The 18,024-nt window shown below is 38.7% G+C and overlaps 1 protein-coding gene across 3 annotated transcripts in view; it reads right to left on the bottom strand.

Annotated features, from left to right (window-relative positions):
* The window catches only part of LOC140066072 (chloride channel CLIC-like protein 1), a 234,026-nt gene that overhangs the window by 151,382 nt on the left and 64,620 nt on the right, over positions 1-18,024 (bottom strand). For all 3 annotated transcript variants that reach the window (XM_072113623.1, XM_072113625.1, XM_072113624.1), the window contains exon 2: positions 5,678-6,124. In XM_072113623.1, the coding sequence (XP_071969724.1) occupies positions 5,678-6,085 (408 nt within the window). In that variant the 5' untranslated portion in view covers positions 6,086-6,124. The remainder of the gene's footprint in view (positions 1-5,677; positions 6,125-18,024) is intronic.

Below are 18,024 nucleotides of genomic sequence, written 5' to 3'. Positions count from 1 at the left end.
GGTACCTTGAAATGTGCGATTGCACTTTAAGGGGGGGGGGTGTGCTTGCGCTCCTCCGCCCTCGCTCCTCCCCCTTTATAACTCCTCCCCCTATCCTTAGGCCTCTCCCCGCACCTGAAGCAGTCCCGCCCTCCCTCACTATAATTTGATGGTTCGAGTTCTGCTGCTGTTTTTTCTTATTTTTCAGTAATTCAGCAAGTCGCAGCTGGCGGTTTAAGGGGAGATCCTCACCTGGAAGTTCGCAGTGTCGGGTGGGAGTCCATCCGGGCAGTCTGCTTCAGGCAGAAGGACTACATTAAATGTGTCTTTATGTTGTTTTATATGTTGTTGCAATAATATGTGATTTGTATATCTTAAAGTGCCTTTGTTTTATAGCTCCGGCTTCGCTGTGCGTACTTGGCAGCGAAGCCGGAGCTACTGCCCATGCTTCGCAGTTAAGTGCGCACAGCCGCCAGCTCTGCATAGATAGTCTATGCAAAGAGCGGATGAGTGGTGCAGCACCCAGGAGCTGCACTCTGAAGATCTCGTAGTAGATGGATCCAAAAAGGCTACTAGGGTGATTTTAATTATGTGATTAAAAGATTTATAAAGATTTATATATCACCTAATATGCAAATAGGTGGAAGAGGCTACTGGGGTGTGGAGTAGCCGGAGCTGAAGCTACACTGCATGGCTCCTGGAAGCAGCGCGTACTCATCTGCGTTCTACATAGACTGCTGTACGGCTGTGCGCACTTGGCTGCGAAGTCGGAGCTACTGCGCATGCTTCGCAGACAAGTACGCAAAGCTGCCAGCTCTGTATAGATAGTCTATGCAAACAGCGGATGAGTGCGTGCAGCTAACAAGCGATCAGATGAACAGTTATTCAGCCCAAGTCTGGAAAATGTCAAAAAATGTAAAAAAAATATATATATATATCGCTTTATAATAATTAAATAAAATAAAAAGTCCCCTAAGCAGCCCAATTACATATACAATCCAAATAAAGTACATAAAACACAAAAAAATAGTAAATATTTGGTATCACTACGTCTATATATTAATCTGTACAATAAATCTAAAACCATATTGAGCCCGCTTGCAGATCGACAAAAAAAAAAAAAAAAAAACACACTTCCCATTACAAACTATTTTTAATCAAATACTCTCAAAAAAGTTCTAAAAAGTGAACCAAAAAAGTTATGTGCCCTAATATGATAAAACTGAAAAGAACAACTTTTCGCAAAAAACTAACCCCCTCAACCAGATCTGTCAACAGAAAAATATAGAAGTTATGCCCCTGAAAAGTTGTCGATAGTAAAAAAAAAAAAAGTGATTTTCTCCAATATTGTTTTTGCTCAGTAAAATTGAGCAAAGATAAGAAAAACTATACAAATGAGGTATCACCGTAATCATAGTGAAACAGAGAATAAGGAGAAAATATTATTTTTATGTTATGGTGAGCGGGAAAAAAAAGGTGCTAAAAGTCCAAAATAAAAATTGATAATTTTCTTTGTATTCCCCTTGTAATAATTAATAAAATGATGAATAAGCTATTGACCCCCAAAAGTAATTATCTATACACTGTATCTCATTTCCCAAATAATAATATGCTCACATGTTTTACATTTTATAGCCACGATGTGACAATACAAAACTGCTCTGAATGGCGCTGCGTTCATTCTAAGATTGGCATTGCTCCCATACAGCAGTTCACCGCCACATACGTAGGTACTATCAGTACACTTGCAGAGCATTTAATCATTTTATTCATTATTTTATTCAACATTCATGCTGCATTTTTTTCTCAGTCTACACATCCGTGAAAAAAAAAAAATGGACATGTGGACAGACCCATAGAAAATAGTGGGTCTGTTTGCAATCGGCAACAAAAAGGATAGCAGACGGACATCAAAAACACCAGTTTACAGCCCTAAAACATGCCGATTTATATTAACATTACCAGCATAACCTTTACAACACATATACTACACTGTCGTAATGCACTCAAGTCTCCTGGCAAATCACCGGCTGACCATAACTGATCCATGTGTTTCAATAGGCTGAGCCTAAGGATATAAAATATGCAATGTAAACGCCCCATGTGGCCACACCCTAAACATTCAGATAATACTTTTTTATCTTTTCTTGAAACTATTGTATTGCTATCGAGTACGGTGATACTTTTGCACTCAAAATTCTGGTATCTGTGAAAACCTAATATATATTAGGGTTTTCATAGTTAATTACTATCTTCTTTATATATAATTTTTTGTAGCTTTCTTTTCTTACCCATATATGGAGCTTTGTATACAGGTAGTCTTGTATACAAGATGCCTAAAGGGCATTTATGTCCCTGTGACAATGGGATTTCAAAAAGTTTGGTCTATCATGGGAACAAAGATTAAAAATAAAGCTTCATTACAAACACTTTTGATAACTCCTATATTGATCAATGCAGCCTGGTACCAAATTTCAGTAAATTACCATTACACAGAGGCCATCAGAGGTCAAAGTCAGTACGGCGGACATACATCGGCACCGGGGTCCAATCCACTCCCACCCCTCTCCATAGGTTAACAGAGCCCGGCACTTTATTCATATCCTATCTTTCTACGGGCTACGGAACGGTACAGTGCCGCAAGTGTACAGCGCCATGAGGCCATTGCGATGTATGGGGGCCGTATATTGAATTGAATTTATGAATTGGATTAATAAAGGTGAAACTTTTTACTTGAATCAAGAATGTTGACCAACATACATTTACCATACATTCCCCCTAGATTTCTACCCCTGCACATTCAATCAATTGTTGTCATGTCAATTTAACAAGATACTTTGCTTCCTAACTTTATTTTGTACTCCAAACCAAACACAGCCAGAGTGTCAAAAGAAGAGGTGGAGAGGGCGATCCATATTCATTTCATGTGGCATTTTAGTATTCCAAGCATAGAAAACTTTGTGGGTGTAATATAAACTACAAAAGCTGTGACTGTGATGGGCAACAATGTTTTGTAAGACAGAAAAAAAAACCCCAAAATGTAACTTTCCCTAAGAATTTTAAGCATCACCAGAAGTCTCTGATGATTTTCCTGGATCAAAGAGTGTTTCGAGATCTTGCAGCGCTTCCATTTCTTGGGGCACTATGCATAGAATATATGGACAATCTTACAAATGTATCAATATGTACAAGCTCTCTTGTTGCCCATGGTTCAGTTTCACTATGCTCCCTCATCACCCCCGAGCACAACCGTCTATGCTATCCAGAAAAATCATGGCATCCATGTTGATATTAACCCTTTCAAGATGCATCCAGTTTGTAAGGTTTGGCCTCTTTTTTTGTAATCAGGCATATGTTGCTTTATATGGTTATAACTTTCAAACACTAACTTACCAAACTGATTTTGAGATTGTTTTTTTTCATGACACATTGTACTTTATGTTAGTAGTAAAAGTTCTGAGTTTATTTAAGAAAAACGCTTAAATTTTCAAAATTTTAAGATTATGTGCTTTTGAGAAGGATAGTTTTATCACCCATATGAGTTATTTACTAACATTTCCCATATTTTTTCATCATTTTTTCCAAATTTTTTTTATTCTTATATGACGTTAGACATCTTACAAATAGAGCACAGTTAATATTTCTACATTGAAATATTTGGGATCATTTTTGTTTTAAATTAGTTTGACATTTAGAATGGTCTAATACATTCATTTAGCCCTAAAATTTCAAAAAAAAAAAAAAAAAAAGAGAACCCATCTTAAAATTTATTATGCAATTTTTAGTGAGTACCGAGACCCCCAATATGTTGACATTACTTGTTGTATGGGCGCACAGCGAGGCACAGAAGCTAACGGGCGCCTGCAGCTGCCAGTTTTATCCTATAGAACTTAGTGGACTTTAGTTTCGTTATTGCCACCCGTTTGTAGGGTATAAAATTGTTGTTTTTCCGTTATTGGGGCCATGTGTGGGGAATTTTTTTCAAGATGAGATGCATTTTTTAGCGATACCATTTTGGGGTTGGTATGATGTATTGTTAAAAAGATTAACTTTTTGGGAGGGTGTAGGAGAAGAAGAGCATCAATCATGGAATTGATTTTTTACTTTATTGGTGTTCATCATATTGCTTGATAAATGTCTTTTATTTTCTATGGGTCAGATGAAATACAAGATTTTTTTCTTGCGTTTTACTAAATTTATCACAATTTAAAAAAATTATCTTTTTTGCATTGCCGTCTTTTAAGTAACATCACATTTAATTTTGTGTCTACGGAGATGGCTTGTTTTTTTGTGGAACATGTAGTACTTTGCACCAGTAACATTCTGGAGTAGATTTTTTTATCACTTTTAATTGCATTTTTTTGAGGGGATAAAATAATTTTTGGTGGGTTTTTTACAGTTTTATTTATGGAGTTCATCGTGCAGATTCAATATAAATTTATTTTTATTCTACGGGTTGTTAAGTACATGGTGATACTATATGCGTGGGGATTGTGTTTTGATTTTTACCCTTTTCACATTATATGTCATTTTATGTGTTAATGGGGATTTTTGGCATTTTTAATAATATTTTTTTTTTTTTTTTAACTTTTTAATTACTTCCACATAGGACATGAACAAGCAATCATCTGAAGAAGCTCTGAAGAACAGACAACTGTCTACTTCCACTCAAAACGTGCCCAGGTGCTTCAGGTATCTTTGGTCAAAAGAGAAAAGATCTTTGGTCAGGTAGACTCACAACAAAAAACTGGGGCCAGGCAACCAATTTTCTACTGATGCCAAATAGTGTAAATAGTATTCTACTCAAGATAAATGTACAAACCTTTTTATTTTCTCTATGTAAAGTTTTTTCCTCTATATTTTGTCCATAAATATGTGGTCTGCCATCTTGGTGAGCTTTAGTAGCTCACCAAGCATCATCATCATCATAAAAGCATCATCATTGCCATAGGGAACAATAGATTAGAGCTAAACAGAAGATAATGGGGGAGTTTTCTAGGCATGCTCTGTGCAGGGAGGAGGTGCAGTTAATCCATTGTCAGTAGAAGATTCAATGATTTTCTACAGTCATATTACCTTCTATTGTAATTCTCTCTATGATGTAAATAAGGAGACTGCTGTACTAAAAGCTGAAATAGCAATTGTATATTATTAAAGATTGATTTTTAAATAACAAACATCCCTTTCAGGTCTAAAAATGTATCCCAACTACGTCCACCACCTTACCATTCTTGTGACACATTGAACTATTTCCTTGTTCCTACTGGTCATAGCTCAAAGAACATAAGCTCTTTAAGTTTGGTGGTTACCTCACAAGATGAGGAATTGCTTGGCAGATAGCTGAGATACCAATGATAGAGATAATTGCTTGTTTCCCTGTTTAGTTCTTGCTGAAGCAAGGAGCATCTTGTTTAGATCATGGATATTTGAAACTTCTGTTTTTTTCCCCCTAAAGATACAAATTGCCTTTCCTTCAAGCTGTGTGACAGCCTATATATTAAACAAGGCAAACATCTCCAATTCAATAAAAACAGAGCAGTTTGATGAGGCCAAAAAACAGTTCATAGTATCAAACAGCAGACAATGATTAGAAAAGATAATACATTTTTCTACCTTCTGGTTCTAATTTACAGAAAACCAGAGACTTCTTAATCAGCCACCCTATTATGGTGTAATAAATCATTTCCAATATCCTTACCTCAGATAGAACGGTTGCCTTCTTGGCCACTTCTATTTGATACAATCGAACCCATTCCCAAGGAATTGATACACATAGGCAAAGTAGGAGAAAAAATGCAAGATGGTAAAGCCAGGTGTCCAAGATACAACTTTCTGAAACCTCAAAGTCCTCCATCTGCGTGGCCATCAAATTTCTTTTAACTATCTGTTTAGGGCTTGCCAAAAGTCTTCGAGAATGCAAGACTATGCATATAACAAAGCAAGAAACGCCAACAGCAAGCGATAGTTTGGAAAAAATAGTCCATTTCTGAAAAGGGGACTCTAAGGACCATGGTGGAGGAAGAGAAGGTTCATTTTCCGGCAAGATCCCCATTTTCTGTCTTAAGAAGTTAAGTTTCCCTAATAACCAGGTACCAAGAGAGTCCATCCTTGATTACTTGGTTCTTCAAATGAAGTCATATGTAGCCTGCAAAAAAGAACATATTCAAAATGGGTACATGGCAAGTCTTCTGCTTAACTTCTACAACATTAGAGGGATAGTCCCAGAATAATAAAAATGACCAACAGTACTATTGAATAAAAGCATTTTCCCAGTACAGATGGAGTACAAGCAAGTAGGAAAATGTTATAGTATTTACAGGTTGCTTATACAGTATCGTGACAATATACACTGGAGGTCAAAATTAGAGAAAAAACACAATTTCCTTAATGTCAAGTTCATTGTTTTAATGGTCTATATCTGGCAGCCGGTGCCAATTTCCTTAATTATCTGACAAATCCTATTTAACTGGCAGCCTAACTTTCTAGTTTGCACAGACTTGTTGTGTCATTCCTAAGTGAGTGAAACCTCTAACAGCTGGTTGTCCTGATGAAGGCCTATGGGGTGACACTATCAGTCTGATTTCTAGAATATTGCATCTTTACAACATCAAACTCACTCAGGTCCCCCAAGAAGGCTTGTCATCCTCAAAAGACAAATACAAGACAGGACAGGATAATGCAGAATCATTATTTAATGATTGTTTTAACTACTGCAGCTGGCACAGGTTGAGGATCTGTCTCGGCACACAGTGTATTGACATTTAAGAGCATTTGGACTAAAAAGCCTACTCTGCAGTAACAAAACCATAATCAAAAGATTAGACTCGTTTCCTGAGTTGCAGGTCAGAGGAGAAGTGGTCCACAGTTCATTTTAGTGAGGAAAGAAAGTTTAATTTCTTTGGATCTGATGGCAAACAGAATTGTCTACAGACTGGGAAAAGACTAAACCGAAAATGTGTGAAGAGATCAATGAAAGGTGGTGGAAGAAGTATTGCGGTTTGGGGAATGTCTTCTGTAGCAGGAGTTGGACCTCTCATACAGCTAGAGAGTGAATGCAAGTGTTTATTAAAAACTTCTTCAATAACATGTGGCTCCATGCAGTTCCTTGAAACAACTGAAACAATGAAATGGCATGTCCAAAGTCCTGATCTAAACCCAACAGAAAACCTGCAATATCCTTAGTTACAAATGCCGAGAAACCCACAGTCACAAAGCTGAGAAAGAGACCTGAAGAAGAGTGGACCAAAATCACACCAGAGCAGTGTGAGAGACTAGTGATATCCTGTGGCCTCGGATGTGCTGAAGTAATTGAAAGCAAAGACCTGCGCACTGCCTATTGATTGGTGACTTTAGACGTTGCCTTCGGGAAATTTAGATATAATCTCTCTTTGACGATCATCACCAATTTTAAACCCAAAATGATAAAACTGAATGGTATGGGCAAATAATATTAACCATACAATTACCACCAGTTATACAAATATGGATAGACAAAACCTGGTCAAGAAAGAAGATTCAATCCTTATATATACCATATATACTCGAGTATAAACCGAGGAACCCAATTTTAACAGAAAAAAATTGGGAAAACATATTGTCTCAAGTATAAGTTGTGGATGGGAAATGCGCTGGTCACAACCCCCCAGTATATAGCCTTCCAGCCCCCTGTAGTATATAGCCTACCTTGTGGTAAAAAAAATGAACACTGTACAGTACTCACCTTCGACACCCCCCTTGCTTAGGATCCTCTTCGGGTCTTCGCGCTCAGCCGGCACACACAATAACGTTAGCCGCTTGCCAACGGTATTGTTTGTGAGCCGCTAGCATCGCAAGAAGGCCTGAAGAGGAGTGGAATGACCCAAAAAGGAGGCGAAAAGGAGTGGAACAGCCCAAAGAGGCACCGGAGCATCAGAGGAAAAAAGAGGAATTATTGGGTGCATTAAGGGGAAAGTCGAGTACAGTGTTAATTTTTTTTTTATAGACTCGAGTATAAGCAGAGTTAGGGTTTTTTAGCACAAATTTTGTGCTGAAAAACTTGGCTGATACTCAAATATATACGGTATATCACATTTCAAAGTGCACACACGTGAAAAATTAATAATGAATGACATTAGAATAATAATTGTATGCTGAACAGAAAACGGGAAGTTAGTCAAAACATAATGTAGAAAGCATGATGAAAAACGGTAGATGGCGAGGATATCTGGATATTCTTCTGTAAGCATGAATGCGCGTTTCAAAAACATCAAAACAAAAAGGGAGAGACACAAGGAAAAAATAGAGACAAATTAAAATACATTATGCAAGCTAAATAAATAGAATCCCAAAAAGACAAGAACGTACTTAAGGAAACATAATTATATAAAAAAAGGGGCGAAGCTCAAAATTTTCATTAATTTCATAGGGAGCCACAATGTTGAGAAGATAAATCCGTTTGGCTTCTTTTTGTGCCAGAATCCGTTTCCAATCACTACACTGTCCGTATACTATTACCCTACCTATGACTTTTGCCTTAAGTTTGGATTTGTCCCAGTTACGATGTTCTTTAAAGTGACGAGGAATTGTCTTTAATTTGCTTGCATCTTCATCTCTTGCTGCCTTGATGCCTAAAACATGTTCTCTAACCCTGCAACGTATTGCTGTTGCCTGTTGGAATAAAAAAGGTAGCAACCTTAACATTGGCACAAGCCAGACAGCTACCACAAGGACGACATCCCAATCTTGGACCCCAGGATCCAAACATTTCCTGTGGTGTTTGACCGCTGTAAAAACTCCCTTCAATTCTTAGAACGGCGATACATGATTGACGGACAATGTGGTAAGTATTGTTGTAACGTGGGATCACTTTTCATTGTCTACCAATACTTACACAGAATGTCTTTTACTTTACCCCATTGTGAATTATAAGTAGTGATGGACCTTACAATGTCCTTTTTATTTGCTGGTTTTGATCTTGAGATTAGGAGATCTTCCCTTCCAGCATTCTTAGCCCTTAAATATCCTTTCTAGATGCCTTGGTCCGCATCGATTCTCAAAGTTATGTTCATTGGAACATATCCTCTAAACTCTGAGAATTTGTCCAGTGGGGATGCTATCTATAAGCTTTCAGGGATAAGATGAGCTGGAATGCAGAAGGCAATTGCTCGATGTTTCTTTTCTGTAAACTTTTGACAAAATGGTGCAGTTGTCATTTACATCAAAAAGGATATCCAGAAATTCCATTTTCTTCCTTCCCATTTTATGAGTCTGTTATTCATCTCATTGTTATTCGGATATTACTATTGCTGTGATACAAGAGGCACAGTGATTCTCCTTGGCAAGTTTGATATTGCGATATTTTGACTTCACTCATAGGCGGAAGGTTTAAGGTAGATAAATGTAAAGTTATGCACATAGGACACGGAAACAAAAAGTATAATTATGTTCTAAACAGTCAATTACTTGGTAAAACTGGAGCTAAAAAAGACTTTGGTATATTGGTGGATGGTAAACTTAATTTTAGTGACTAGAGCCAGGCGGCTGCTGCTAAAGCAAATAAAATTATGGGATGTATTAAGAGAGGAATATATTCTCATGATAAAGACATAGTTTTGCCCTTATACAAATCCCTGGTCAGACCACACATGGAATATTGTGTACAGTTTTGGGCACCAATATATAAGGAGGACATAGTAGAACTGGAACAGGTGCAGAGAAGTGCAACCAAGATTATTAAAGGGAATTGGGGGACTAGAATACAATGACAGATTACAAAATTTGGGATTATTCAGTTTAGAAAAAAAGACGGCTGAGGGGAGACCTCATTACAATGTACAAATACCTCAACGGACAGTACAAGGATCTCTCCAAAGATCTTTTTATACCTAGGCCTGTGACCAGTACAAGGGGGCATCCTCTGCGCCTAGAGGAGAGGCGATTCTACCATCAACATAGACAAAGGTTCTTTACTGTAAGAGCAGTGAGTCTATGGAACTCTCTGTCGCAGGAGGTTGTTATGTGGTACATGTTCAAGAGAGGCCTGGATGCCTTTCTGGATAGAAAAAAATATATCACGGGCTTTGGGGAAAAACATTTGTTTAATTCTTAAAGGTTGGACTTGATGGACTTGCGTTTTTTATCAGAATTATATACTATGATACTTTGGTTAATTTGTATAACACTGTTCTAGCTGCATGGTGTGCCCCTTACAAAAATGTTTCAAATGTTTATCAATGGAGATTACATTATTCAGAAAAAAAGAATCAAGCAATTATACTGTACTTTGTCCCCAAGTTTCATCTCTATTGTACAGGTAAAAATAAACAGCTGTGGTAAATCGACTATTTCATTTATCCAATCTATAAAGCTGGATTTATGTGAATGCATGTACTGTATGTACGTTTGCTAAAGGAATCTGCATTTACAATCACCAAATTTTGCCCAGTTGTTGCCTGTGACTCAGGGAGTGTCCTAGACCAGTGATTTTCAACCAGTGTGCCGCGACACATGGTCGGGTGTGCCGCGGGAAAAGTTCCCAAAACTATGGTGCCCCCTGTGTTTTGTTTCCCGGCAATGCGCAGTCACGGCTTCTTACAATGTAGGAGACGTGTACAATAACACATGCGCAAGCTTTGAACCTCGGGGGACAAAATAACGTCACCAAGGCTGGCGCATCATCCTGAGAGCGGAGAGACTCTCGCATTTGGCCACCGCCAAGGTAATGCCCACCAATAATGCTGACTATATGAGCTTTTGCCTGAGTATATGAACTGTTGGCAGAATACTCAGCATATGAGCTGGTACTTTTAGTACTCCAGCAGTATACTGCATATAACAATGAGAAATGTAAAATGAGAAATACTATAGTCATGAGGCTGGAGTACTACAAGTACCAGCTCATATGCCATGGCCATAGTACTTCTCATTGTACCCCTTTATTTTGCAGTATATGAGCCACATAATAATCAGCACCATATACTAAAACCAGGGAGAAACTGAGAACTGTTGAGGAAGAGCTTTGTGTGTGTCTTTCCACCATTCCTGCTAGGATATCCCTTTTGTGTTTATCGAAACAGGCCCAGGTTTCACACTGAGTGAGTAAAATTTAGAATCTATATTATTAGCTATATGTATAATATGACTGTTTTTGTGTCATTTTGTGCTATTTTGGTTGGTGGTGTGCCCCAGGATTTTCTAAGTATAAAAAGTGTGCCGTGGCTCAAAAAAGGTTTAAAATCACTGTCCTAGACAAGGTTTTGAGCTGAAATTTTTACCCCACCCATTCCAAAATCCACTTATTAACCACCATATACAGAAGCCATTGTCTGCTGCTGCGACAGTTGGAAGCCGAGACGTGATTGGCTGCTGTTCTGCCACAGGTCATTAATATGAGCTCTGAGCTTTGATTGGCTACTACAGGCAATGGGTGGAAGACAACTTATTTGCGAGGTAAGATGGATAGGGATCCAGAAATAGGGGGAGATTATCAGAAATGTTTGTGGTAAAACTGTTCCAGTTGCACATGGAAACCAATCAAAGATAAACTGTAATTGTATAAACAGCTGTGCAAAAACAAAACTTGAGCTCAGAGACTGCCGGCCACACAGACAGACAGTCACTCAAACAAACTGCCGGCCACATAGACGATCAGAGACCGTCTGAGACAGATACATATAAAATATTTTTTGTTAACCCATTCTATTTTGTTGTAGCAAAGAGCAGTTCTTTACTATCACTGACAACGATGGGAGCTACAGCTATTTAAAATAGAAACTTAAGGTATACTAGAATCTTTTCTAGTATAGAAAATCTAGAATCTTTAAGTTTATGTTCTGATGTACCAAAGCGGTCTCAGTATTGCACATCATAAATCACTAAGAACTTGACAGGGTAGTCAGTATTTTAATTCCCAGAACTGTGGAGACACACCATGAGCCTTCTATTGCCTAAAGGAGTGATCACAACTTTACAGGTTCAGAAAAGGTCACCAGTCAAGCACTAGTGATGTGCAGTAGAATGTAAGTGACAAAGAGGAGAATGTAACATTTTTAAAAGACAATGCAATATTGAACAATACAAATTTACAAATATTAACCTACTATTAAAGCGCAGCGTCATTAAGGCTGTATGGATAGGGCTAATAGGCCGACTCCTCTCCACATAGGGTTTGTGTTTGCTTTACAATGGCAGAAGAAGAGTGAAGAAATCAGGCGATACCTTCCTCAAAAATGTATTGCCTGATTTCTTCACACTTCTTCTGCTCTCCATGGCTAATATGGTAAAAATCTACACTTCTTACAATGCCAGGAGTGATTGTGGGTGTTAATCGTTTGACTGCAATGGTCAAAGTTGATGGCCTGGGAATCGATCGGAGCTCCCTTGTGATGTATTTGGAAGGTGCCAATAAGTTGCTATGACAGAATCCTCACCGAGGATCTCTTGGCTGTCACAGAAGGATATTTAATAGACCCGGTCGGAAGTAGTAGTATTGCAGTATCAGACCTCCTAGGGTTAAAGTAGTAAAAAAAAATAATAATAATAATAATAATAATAATAATTCACCAGAACAGAAACAAAAATATACAAAACACAATCATAAAACATTTGTCCCAAAAGTCCTAATCTATCAACATACAAAACTAATTAATACAAAACAGAACACATAAAGGTTTGAACAAAAAGTGATCACAAGGATAAAAAGTCCCCACAAACATCAGCTGGTCCACTAGAAATTGGACCTAACACAGCTCGCCAAATCAAAGTATGAAAAATTTGGCCTTTGACTATAGGGATACAGCAAAAATACATTTTTTCTTGAAAAATATTTTTAAAAAGAGTTAAATAATAAAAACTAGAGATTTAGCATCTTTGTCATCATAATGATCCAAAGAATTAGAAGTACAGGCAGTCCCCGGGTTACATACAAGATAGGGACTGTAGGTTTGTTCTTAAGTTGAATTTGTATGCAAGTCGGAACTGTATACTTTATCATTATAACACCGAGCCAATTTTTTTTTTGGTCTCTGTGACAATTGGATTTTAAAAATGTTGGATTGTCATAAGAACCATGATTAACAATAAAAGCTTCATTGCAGACAACAGTGATGCCTGTCTTAGCTGTTTATTGTAGCCTAAGATTAAAGTACAGTAAATTGCCAACATCCAGAGGTCCGTTTGTAACTAGGGGTCGTCTGTAAGTCAGGTGTTCTTAAGTAGGGGACCGCCTGTAAAGGTGATATTTGGAACACACTTTGCAGACCAGGGCTGTAGAGTTATAAACCTGTAATAAAATGGACTGACTACACAAATATATAAAATTTTAAAAATTATGAACATTTCCCTTATATGTACATTTTTTTCCTATCTAAGGATTAAGGCCAGGGGTGAATAACATTTATTGGTTTAAGGACACCATTGTCATACTGCTCTAATTTGAGGGGTCGCACCAGTAACCACTTTAAAAGCACCAACAATACAAAACGGCAAAAATGCCATAGTAATAAATCAGAAACCAAATCCTGCATTCAGAGCAGAGAATAATAGTAGAGACTAGAGATGAGCGAGCACTAAAATGCTCAGGTGCTCGTTAGTCGAGACAAACTTTTCCCGATGCTCGAGTGCTCGTCTCGAATAACGAACCCCTTTGAAGTCAATGGGAGACTCGAGCATTTTTCAAGGGGACCAAGGCTCTGCACAGGGAAGCTTGGCCAAACACCTGGAAACCTCAGAAAATGATGGAAACACCACGGAAATGGACAGGAAACAGCAGGGGCAGCATGCATGGATGCCTCTGAGGCTGCTTAATCGTACCATTATGCCAAAATTATGGGCAACAGCATGGCCATGACAGAGTGACAGAATGAGGCTAGATAGCATCTAAAACATCCAATAATTGACCCTGACACTATAGGGGACGGCATGCAGAGGCAGCGGCAACAGTGGCAGGCTAGAGAGTGGCATGGCGACATACCCTAAATGGACTCAGGCTTCAAACCAATGGGTGGCAGAGAGGAACCAAAGGAGGTGAGCAAGAAGCGCTGAAATGATTTCCTATGTGAACAAAAGGTTGACGGTATATTTAGTCGATAACACAGCATGGAAAATACCAAAAGAAAGGAGAGTGTGTCATATGGCAAACATGTAGCGAAAAATAGAAAAAATCTTTATTGGGTCACACAGCATGGTGGCGACATAGTAATAATATAATAATAATAATCTTTATTTATATAGCGCCATCAAATTACGTAGCGCTTTACAAATCATAGGGGACATATACAACTATATTACATTACAAAGAACAAACAGTCATATAGAACAATAGGAGTGATGGCCCTGCTCACAAGAGCTTACAGACTATGAGGATGAGGGGGTGACACAAGAGGTTGTATAATGGTCCAGCCATTCTAGTGACCAAGTTCCATAACGTATCTGGTGAAACACCCGAAAAATGAGCCTGACACAGCTCGTTTGATAAGGGGACGACATGTGGAGGCAGCCACGGAGAAGACTTCCATGATTAACCCCTTAAGGACGCAGCCATTTTACAGCTTAAAGGGGTATTCTCATCTGGGCATTCACATTCAGTTTCACTAATCTTCCATTTCTAAACATTTCTTCAATTGGATGTTATTAAAAAAAATGTTCCTGTGTGAAGATAATTTCTCATAAATGTAGTCATTCTGTCCCTTAGAAACGAGATGGCTTCCTCGGTTACGACCACGTCACACTCTGGCAGCGGTGGCCAGACATGAGCTATTGAGTCTTGTCTGACCTCCTGGATTCAGTCATCATTACCACAGGACGGCTGTGGGTCATGTAGTAAATCCCGGACATTTCATATACAAAAACAATTTGTTTCTTTGTGCAATCCCTCCAGCAGATGTGGCCGTATCCGAGGAGTAAGTCTTGTTTCTAAGGGACAAAATGACTACATTTCTGAGAAATTATCTTCACACAGTAACATTTTTTTTAATAACATCTAATTGAAGAAATGTTTATGTATGGCAGATTTATCAAACTGAATGTGAATGCCCAGGCGAGAATACCCCTTTAAGGCTCAGCCCCATTTTTTGGATTCTGACTTGCGTCACTTTATATGGTTATAACTTTTGAACACTGTTACTTATCAAAGCGATTCTGAGATTGTTTTTTCCCCACATGTTGTGCTTCATTTTAGTGGTAAATGTTGGCTGATAAGTTTTGCGTTTATTTTCCAAAAAAAGAAAAAATGATGAATTTTTTGAAAAATCTCACTTTTTTGAAATTCAAAATCATTACATTTTCAGGTAGATAGATTTACCACCTAAATAAGTTGCAGAATAACATTTACCATACGTCTACTTTACATTTTCATAATTTTTGAAATGTCTGGATAATATATTTTGATTTCGCGCGGCTTACAAATCGAATAGCGATTTTCCGTATTTTTAGAATTTACTCTTTTGCGGATAAATACAGTTTTGAATGAAATGTTACATATTTAGTATCAAAACCCCCGTATATAATCAATCCATTTTCAAATCTGCACCCCTCAAACTATCAGAAACAGCTTTTAGGAAGATTGTTAACCCCTTGAGATCTTCATAGTAATTGAATCAAAATGGAGGTGAAATTTAGATTGGTCAAATTATTCCGGTTATATGCTCATTTAGCCCTAAAATTTACACATTTCCAAAAGATAAAAATAGAAAACCCACCATACAATTTGCTCTGCAATTTCTCCCGAGTGCAGAGACCCCCCACATGTGGACGTTACTTGTTTTATGGGTACACAGCGAGGCGCAGAATGGATTTTAGTTTCCTCTTTGGTCCCTTTTGTAGGCTATAAATTTTCGCTTTTTCGTTATTGGGGCCATGTGCTGGCATTTTTTTTTTTGCGGGATGAGATGCTTTTTCCAGTGCTGCCATTTTGGGGTTGGTATCACCTATTGTTGAAAATTTAGGAACTCGTTTTTGAGGGTATGAGTAGAAAAGCATCAATTCTGTACTGGATTTTTGACTTTTTTTTTTTTTCGTGTTCACCGTTTAGCCTAATAATCATGTTAGCTTTATTCTATGGGACGATACGATTACGGGGATACCAGACTTGAATATATTTTCTTACATTTTACTAAATTTGTCAAATAAAACCATAATGTGGGAAAAAATCTATCATTTTTGCATTGCTGTCTTTTTTTTTGACTTGGGAGCTTGTTGATGGCTTGCTTTTTGCGGGACATGCTGTACTTTGCAGCAGTATCATTATGGAGTACATATGTTTTTTTGGATCACTTTTGATGGCATTTTTTGTAAGATTGAATAGGTAAAAATGTTAATTTTTGGTGGGTTTTCAATAGTTTTTTTTAACGGCGTTCATCGTACAGGTTCAATAATAATTTACTTGTATTCTACGGGTTGTTACGGACGCGATGATACTATATATGTGGGGTTTTTGTTATGATTTAGACTTTTTTGGGGTTATAGGTCTCTTTATATGTTATGGGGCTTATGGGCATTTTTATTGATTTATTACTTTATTTTTTATTGAATAACATTTTTTTTTTACTTTTTCACTTTATCCACCATGGGAAATGACCAAGCAATCATCTGATTGCTTGTTCATGATAATACTCTGCAATAATCATGTATTGCAGGGCATTATCAGTGTTAGCCTATGCACTTGCATAGACTGGCACTATGCCAGTAAGATGACGTCACAGACGCCATCTTACTGGCAGTGCCTGCAGGCAGTGCTGGGGACCAGATCGGACCCCAGCACTTCCATAGCAGCGATCGGTGCCCCCCGAAAACGGTTCGGGGGGGGGGCGATCGTGGGGGAAAGACCCCCCAGACACATGTTAGATGCCGCGGTCATGCTGACCGCGGCATTTAACGGGTTACACACCCGCGATCGGAGCCCGCTCCAACCGCGGGTGTTACACTGGGGTGCCGGCTATTAGTTACAGCCGGCACCCCGTGTTTCCCGATGCTGGTTCGGCTCTGATCCAGAGCCGAGCCGGCATAAGCGCCGTGGCGGATATATCCGCCACGGAGCATGAAGGGGTTAAGAGTGACAGTATGGGGCATCCATATTGCGCTGCTATGATTGAAACTTCAGGTCTCCAGCATGGCGGCGACAGATTAGCCGAGTTCCATTATGTATCTGGTGAAACACCTGAAAATTCTGCCTGACACAGCTTGTTTGATAAGGGGATGATGTGCTGTATTTCCTCTCGCGCTCCAGCGTCTGGGGTATAGACAGTTGAAAGTTGCGCATGGAGACATTGGTGGATGCTGTGGAGGCAAAATGGACAGGAAACAACAGGGGCAGTATGCATGGATGCTTCTGAGGCTGCCTAATCTTGGGATGGAGCTGGCTCCTGTCCAAGCCCCTGCCTCTGGGCTCCTCCCCACCCAAAATGGGCCTGGGGGCCAGAAGCGTTTAATTTGAAAAAATTAAAATTTTCAAAGCAGGCGGGGGCTACAAACAGCACTTCTAAAGAACCTTTTGTATAAGATCAAGTGTAGTACTGTTCTTATAAGTAATTGGCTTGGTTATGGCGGGTGAGGGGAATGTAAACAGATGTGCAAGAAGCGCTGAAATAATATCGGTAAATGATAAAGGTTTCCCAGTATATTTTGTGGATTACACAGCAGGGTGGCGACAAAGTTAACAAGTTTGATGAGGAAGCCATGAAAACCACCCAAAATTCTGCCTGACACAGCTCGTTTACTAAGGGGACAAATGTATGGAAGCAGCTATATGGACGACTTTGGGAGGCAGCTATGGAGATGATGTGTGGAGGTAGCAATGGAGACAACGTGTGGAAGCAGCTATAAAGACGACGTGTGGAGGCTGCTATGGAGACAATTAAATTTGGATAGTGCATGTATGTGGCAGTCCAAAAAAGTTTTCAAACCAGAGGAGCAGGTAGGTGGTCCTCCAGAAAAATTAAATAGATTGAGTGCCTGTATGTGGCACTCCCAAAAATTGTTTAAAAAAGAGGACCGGGTAGGTGGCTCTCCAGAAAAATTAAATACATAGAGTACTATAGCTAGAGCCAGTTGGCCCTGGCAAAAAATAGCCAG

The sequence above is a fragment of the Engystomops pustulosus genome, chromosome 6 (genome assembly GCF_040894005.1).
Source record: "Engystomops pustulosus chromosome 6, aEngPut4.maternal, whole genome shotgun sequence".
Lineage (NCBI taxonomy): Eukaryota > Metazoa > Chordata > Amphibia > Anura > Leptodactylidae > Engystomops > Engystomops pustulosus.
Note: the sequence above shows the minus strand (reverse complement) of the source record. Positions and strands in the feature narration are given on the sequence as shown.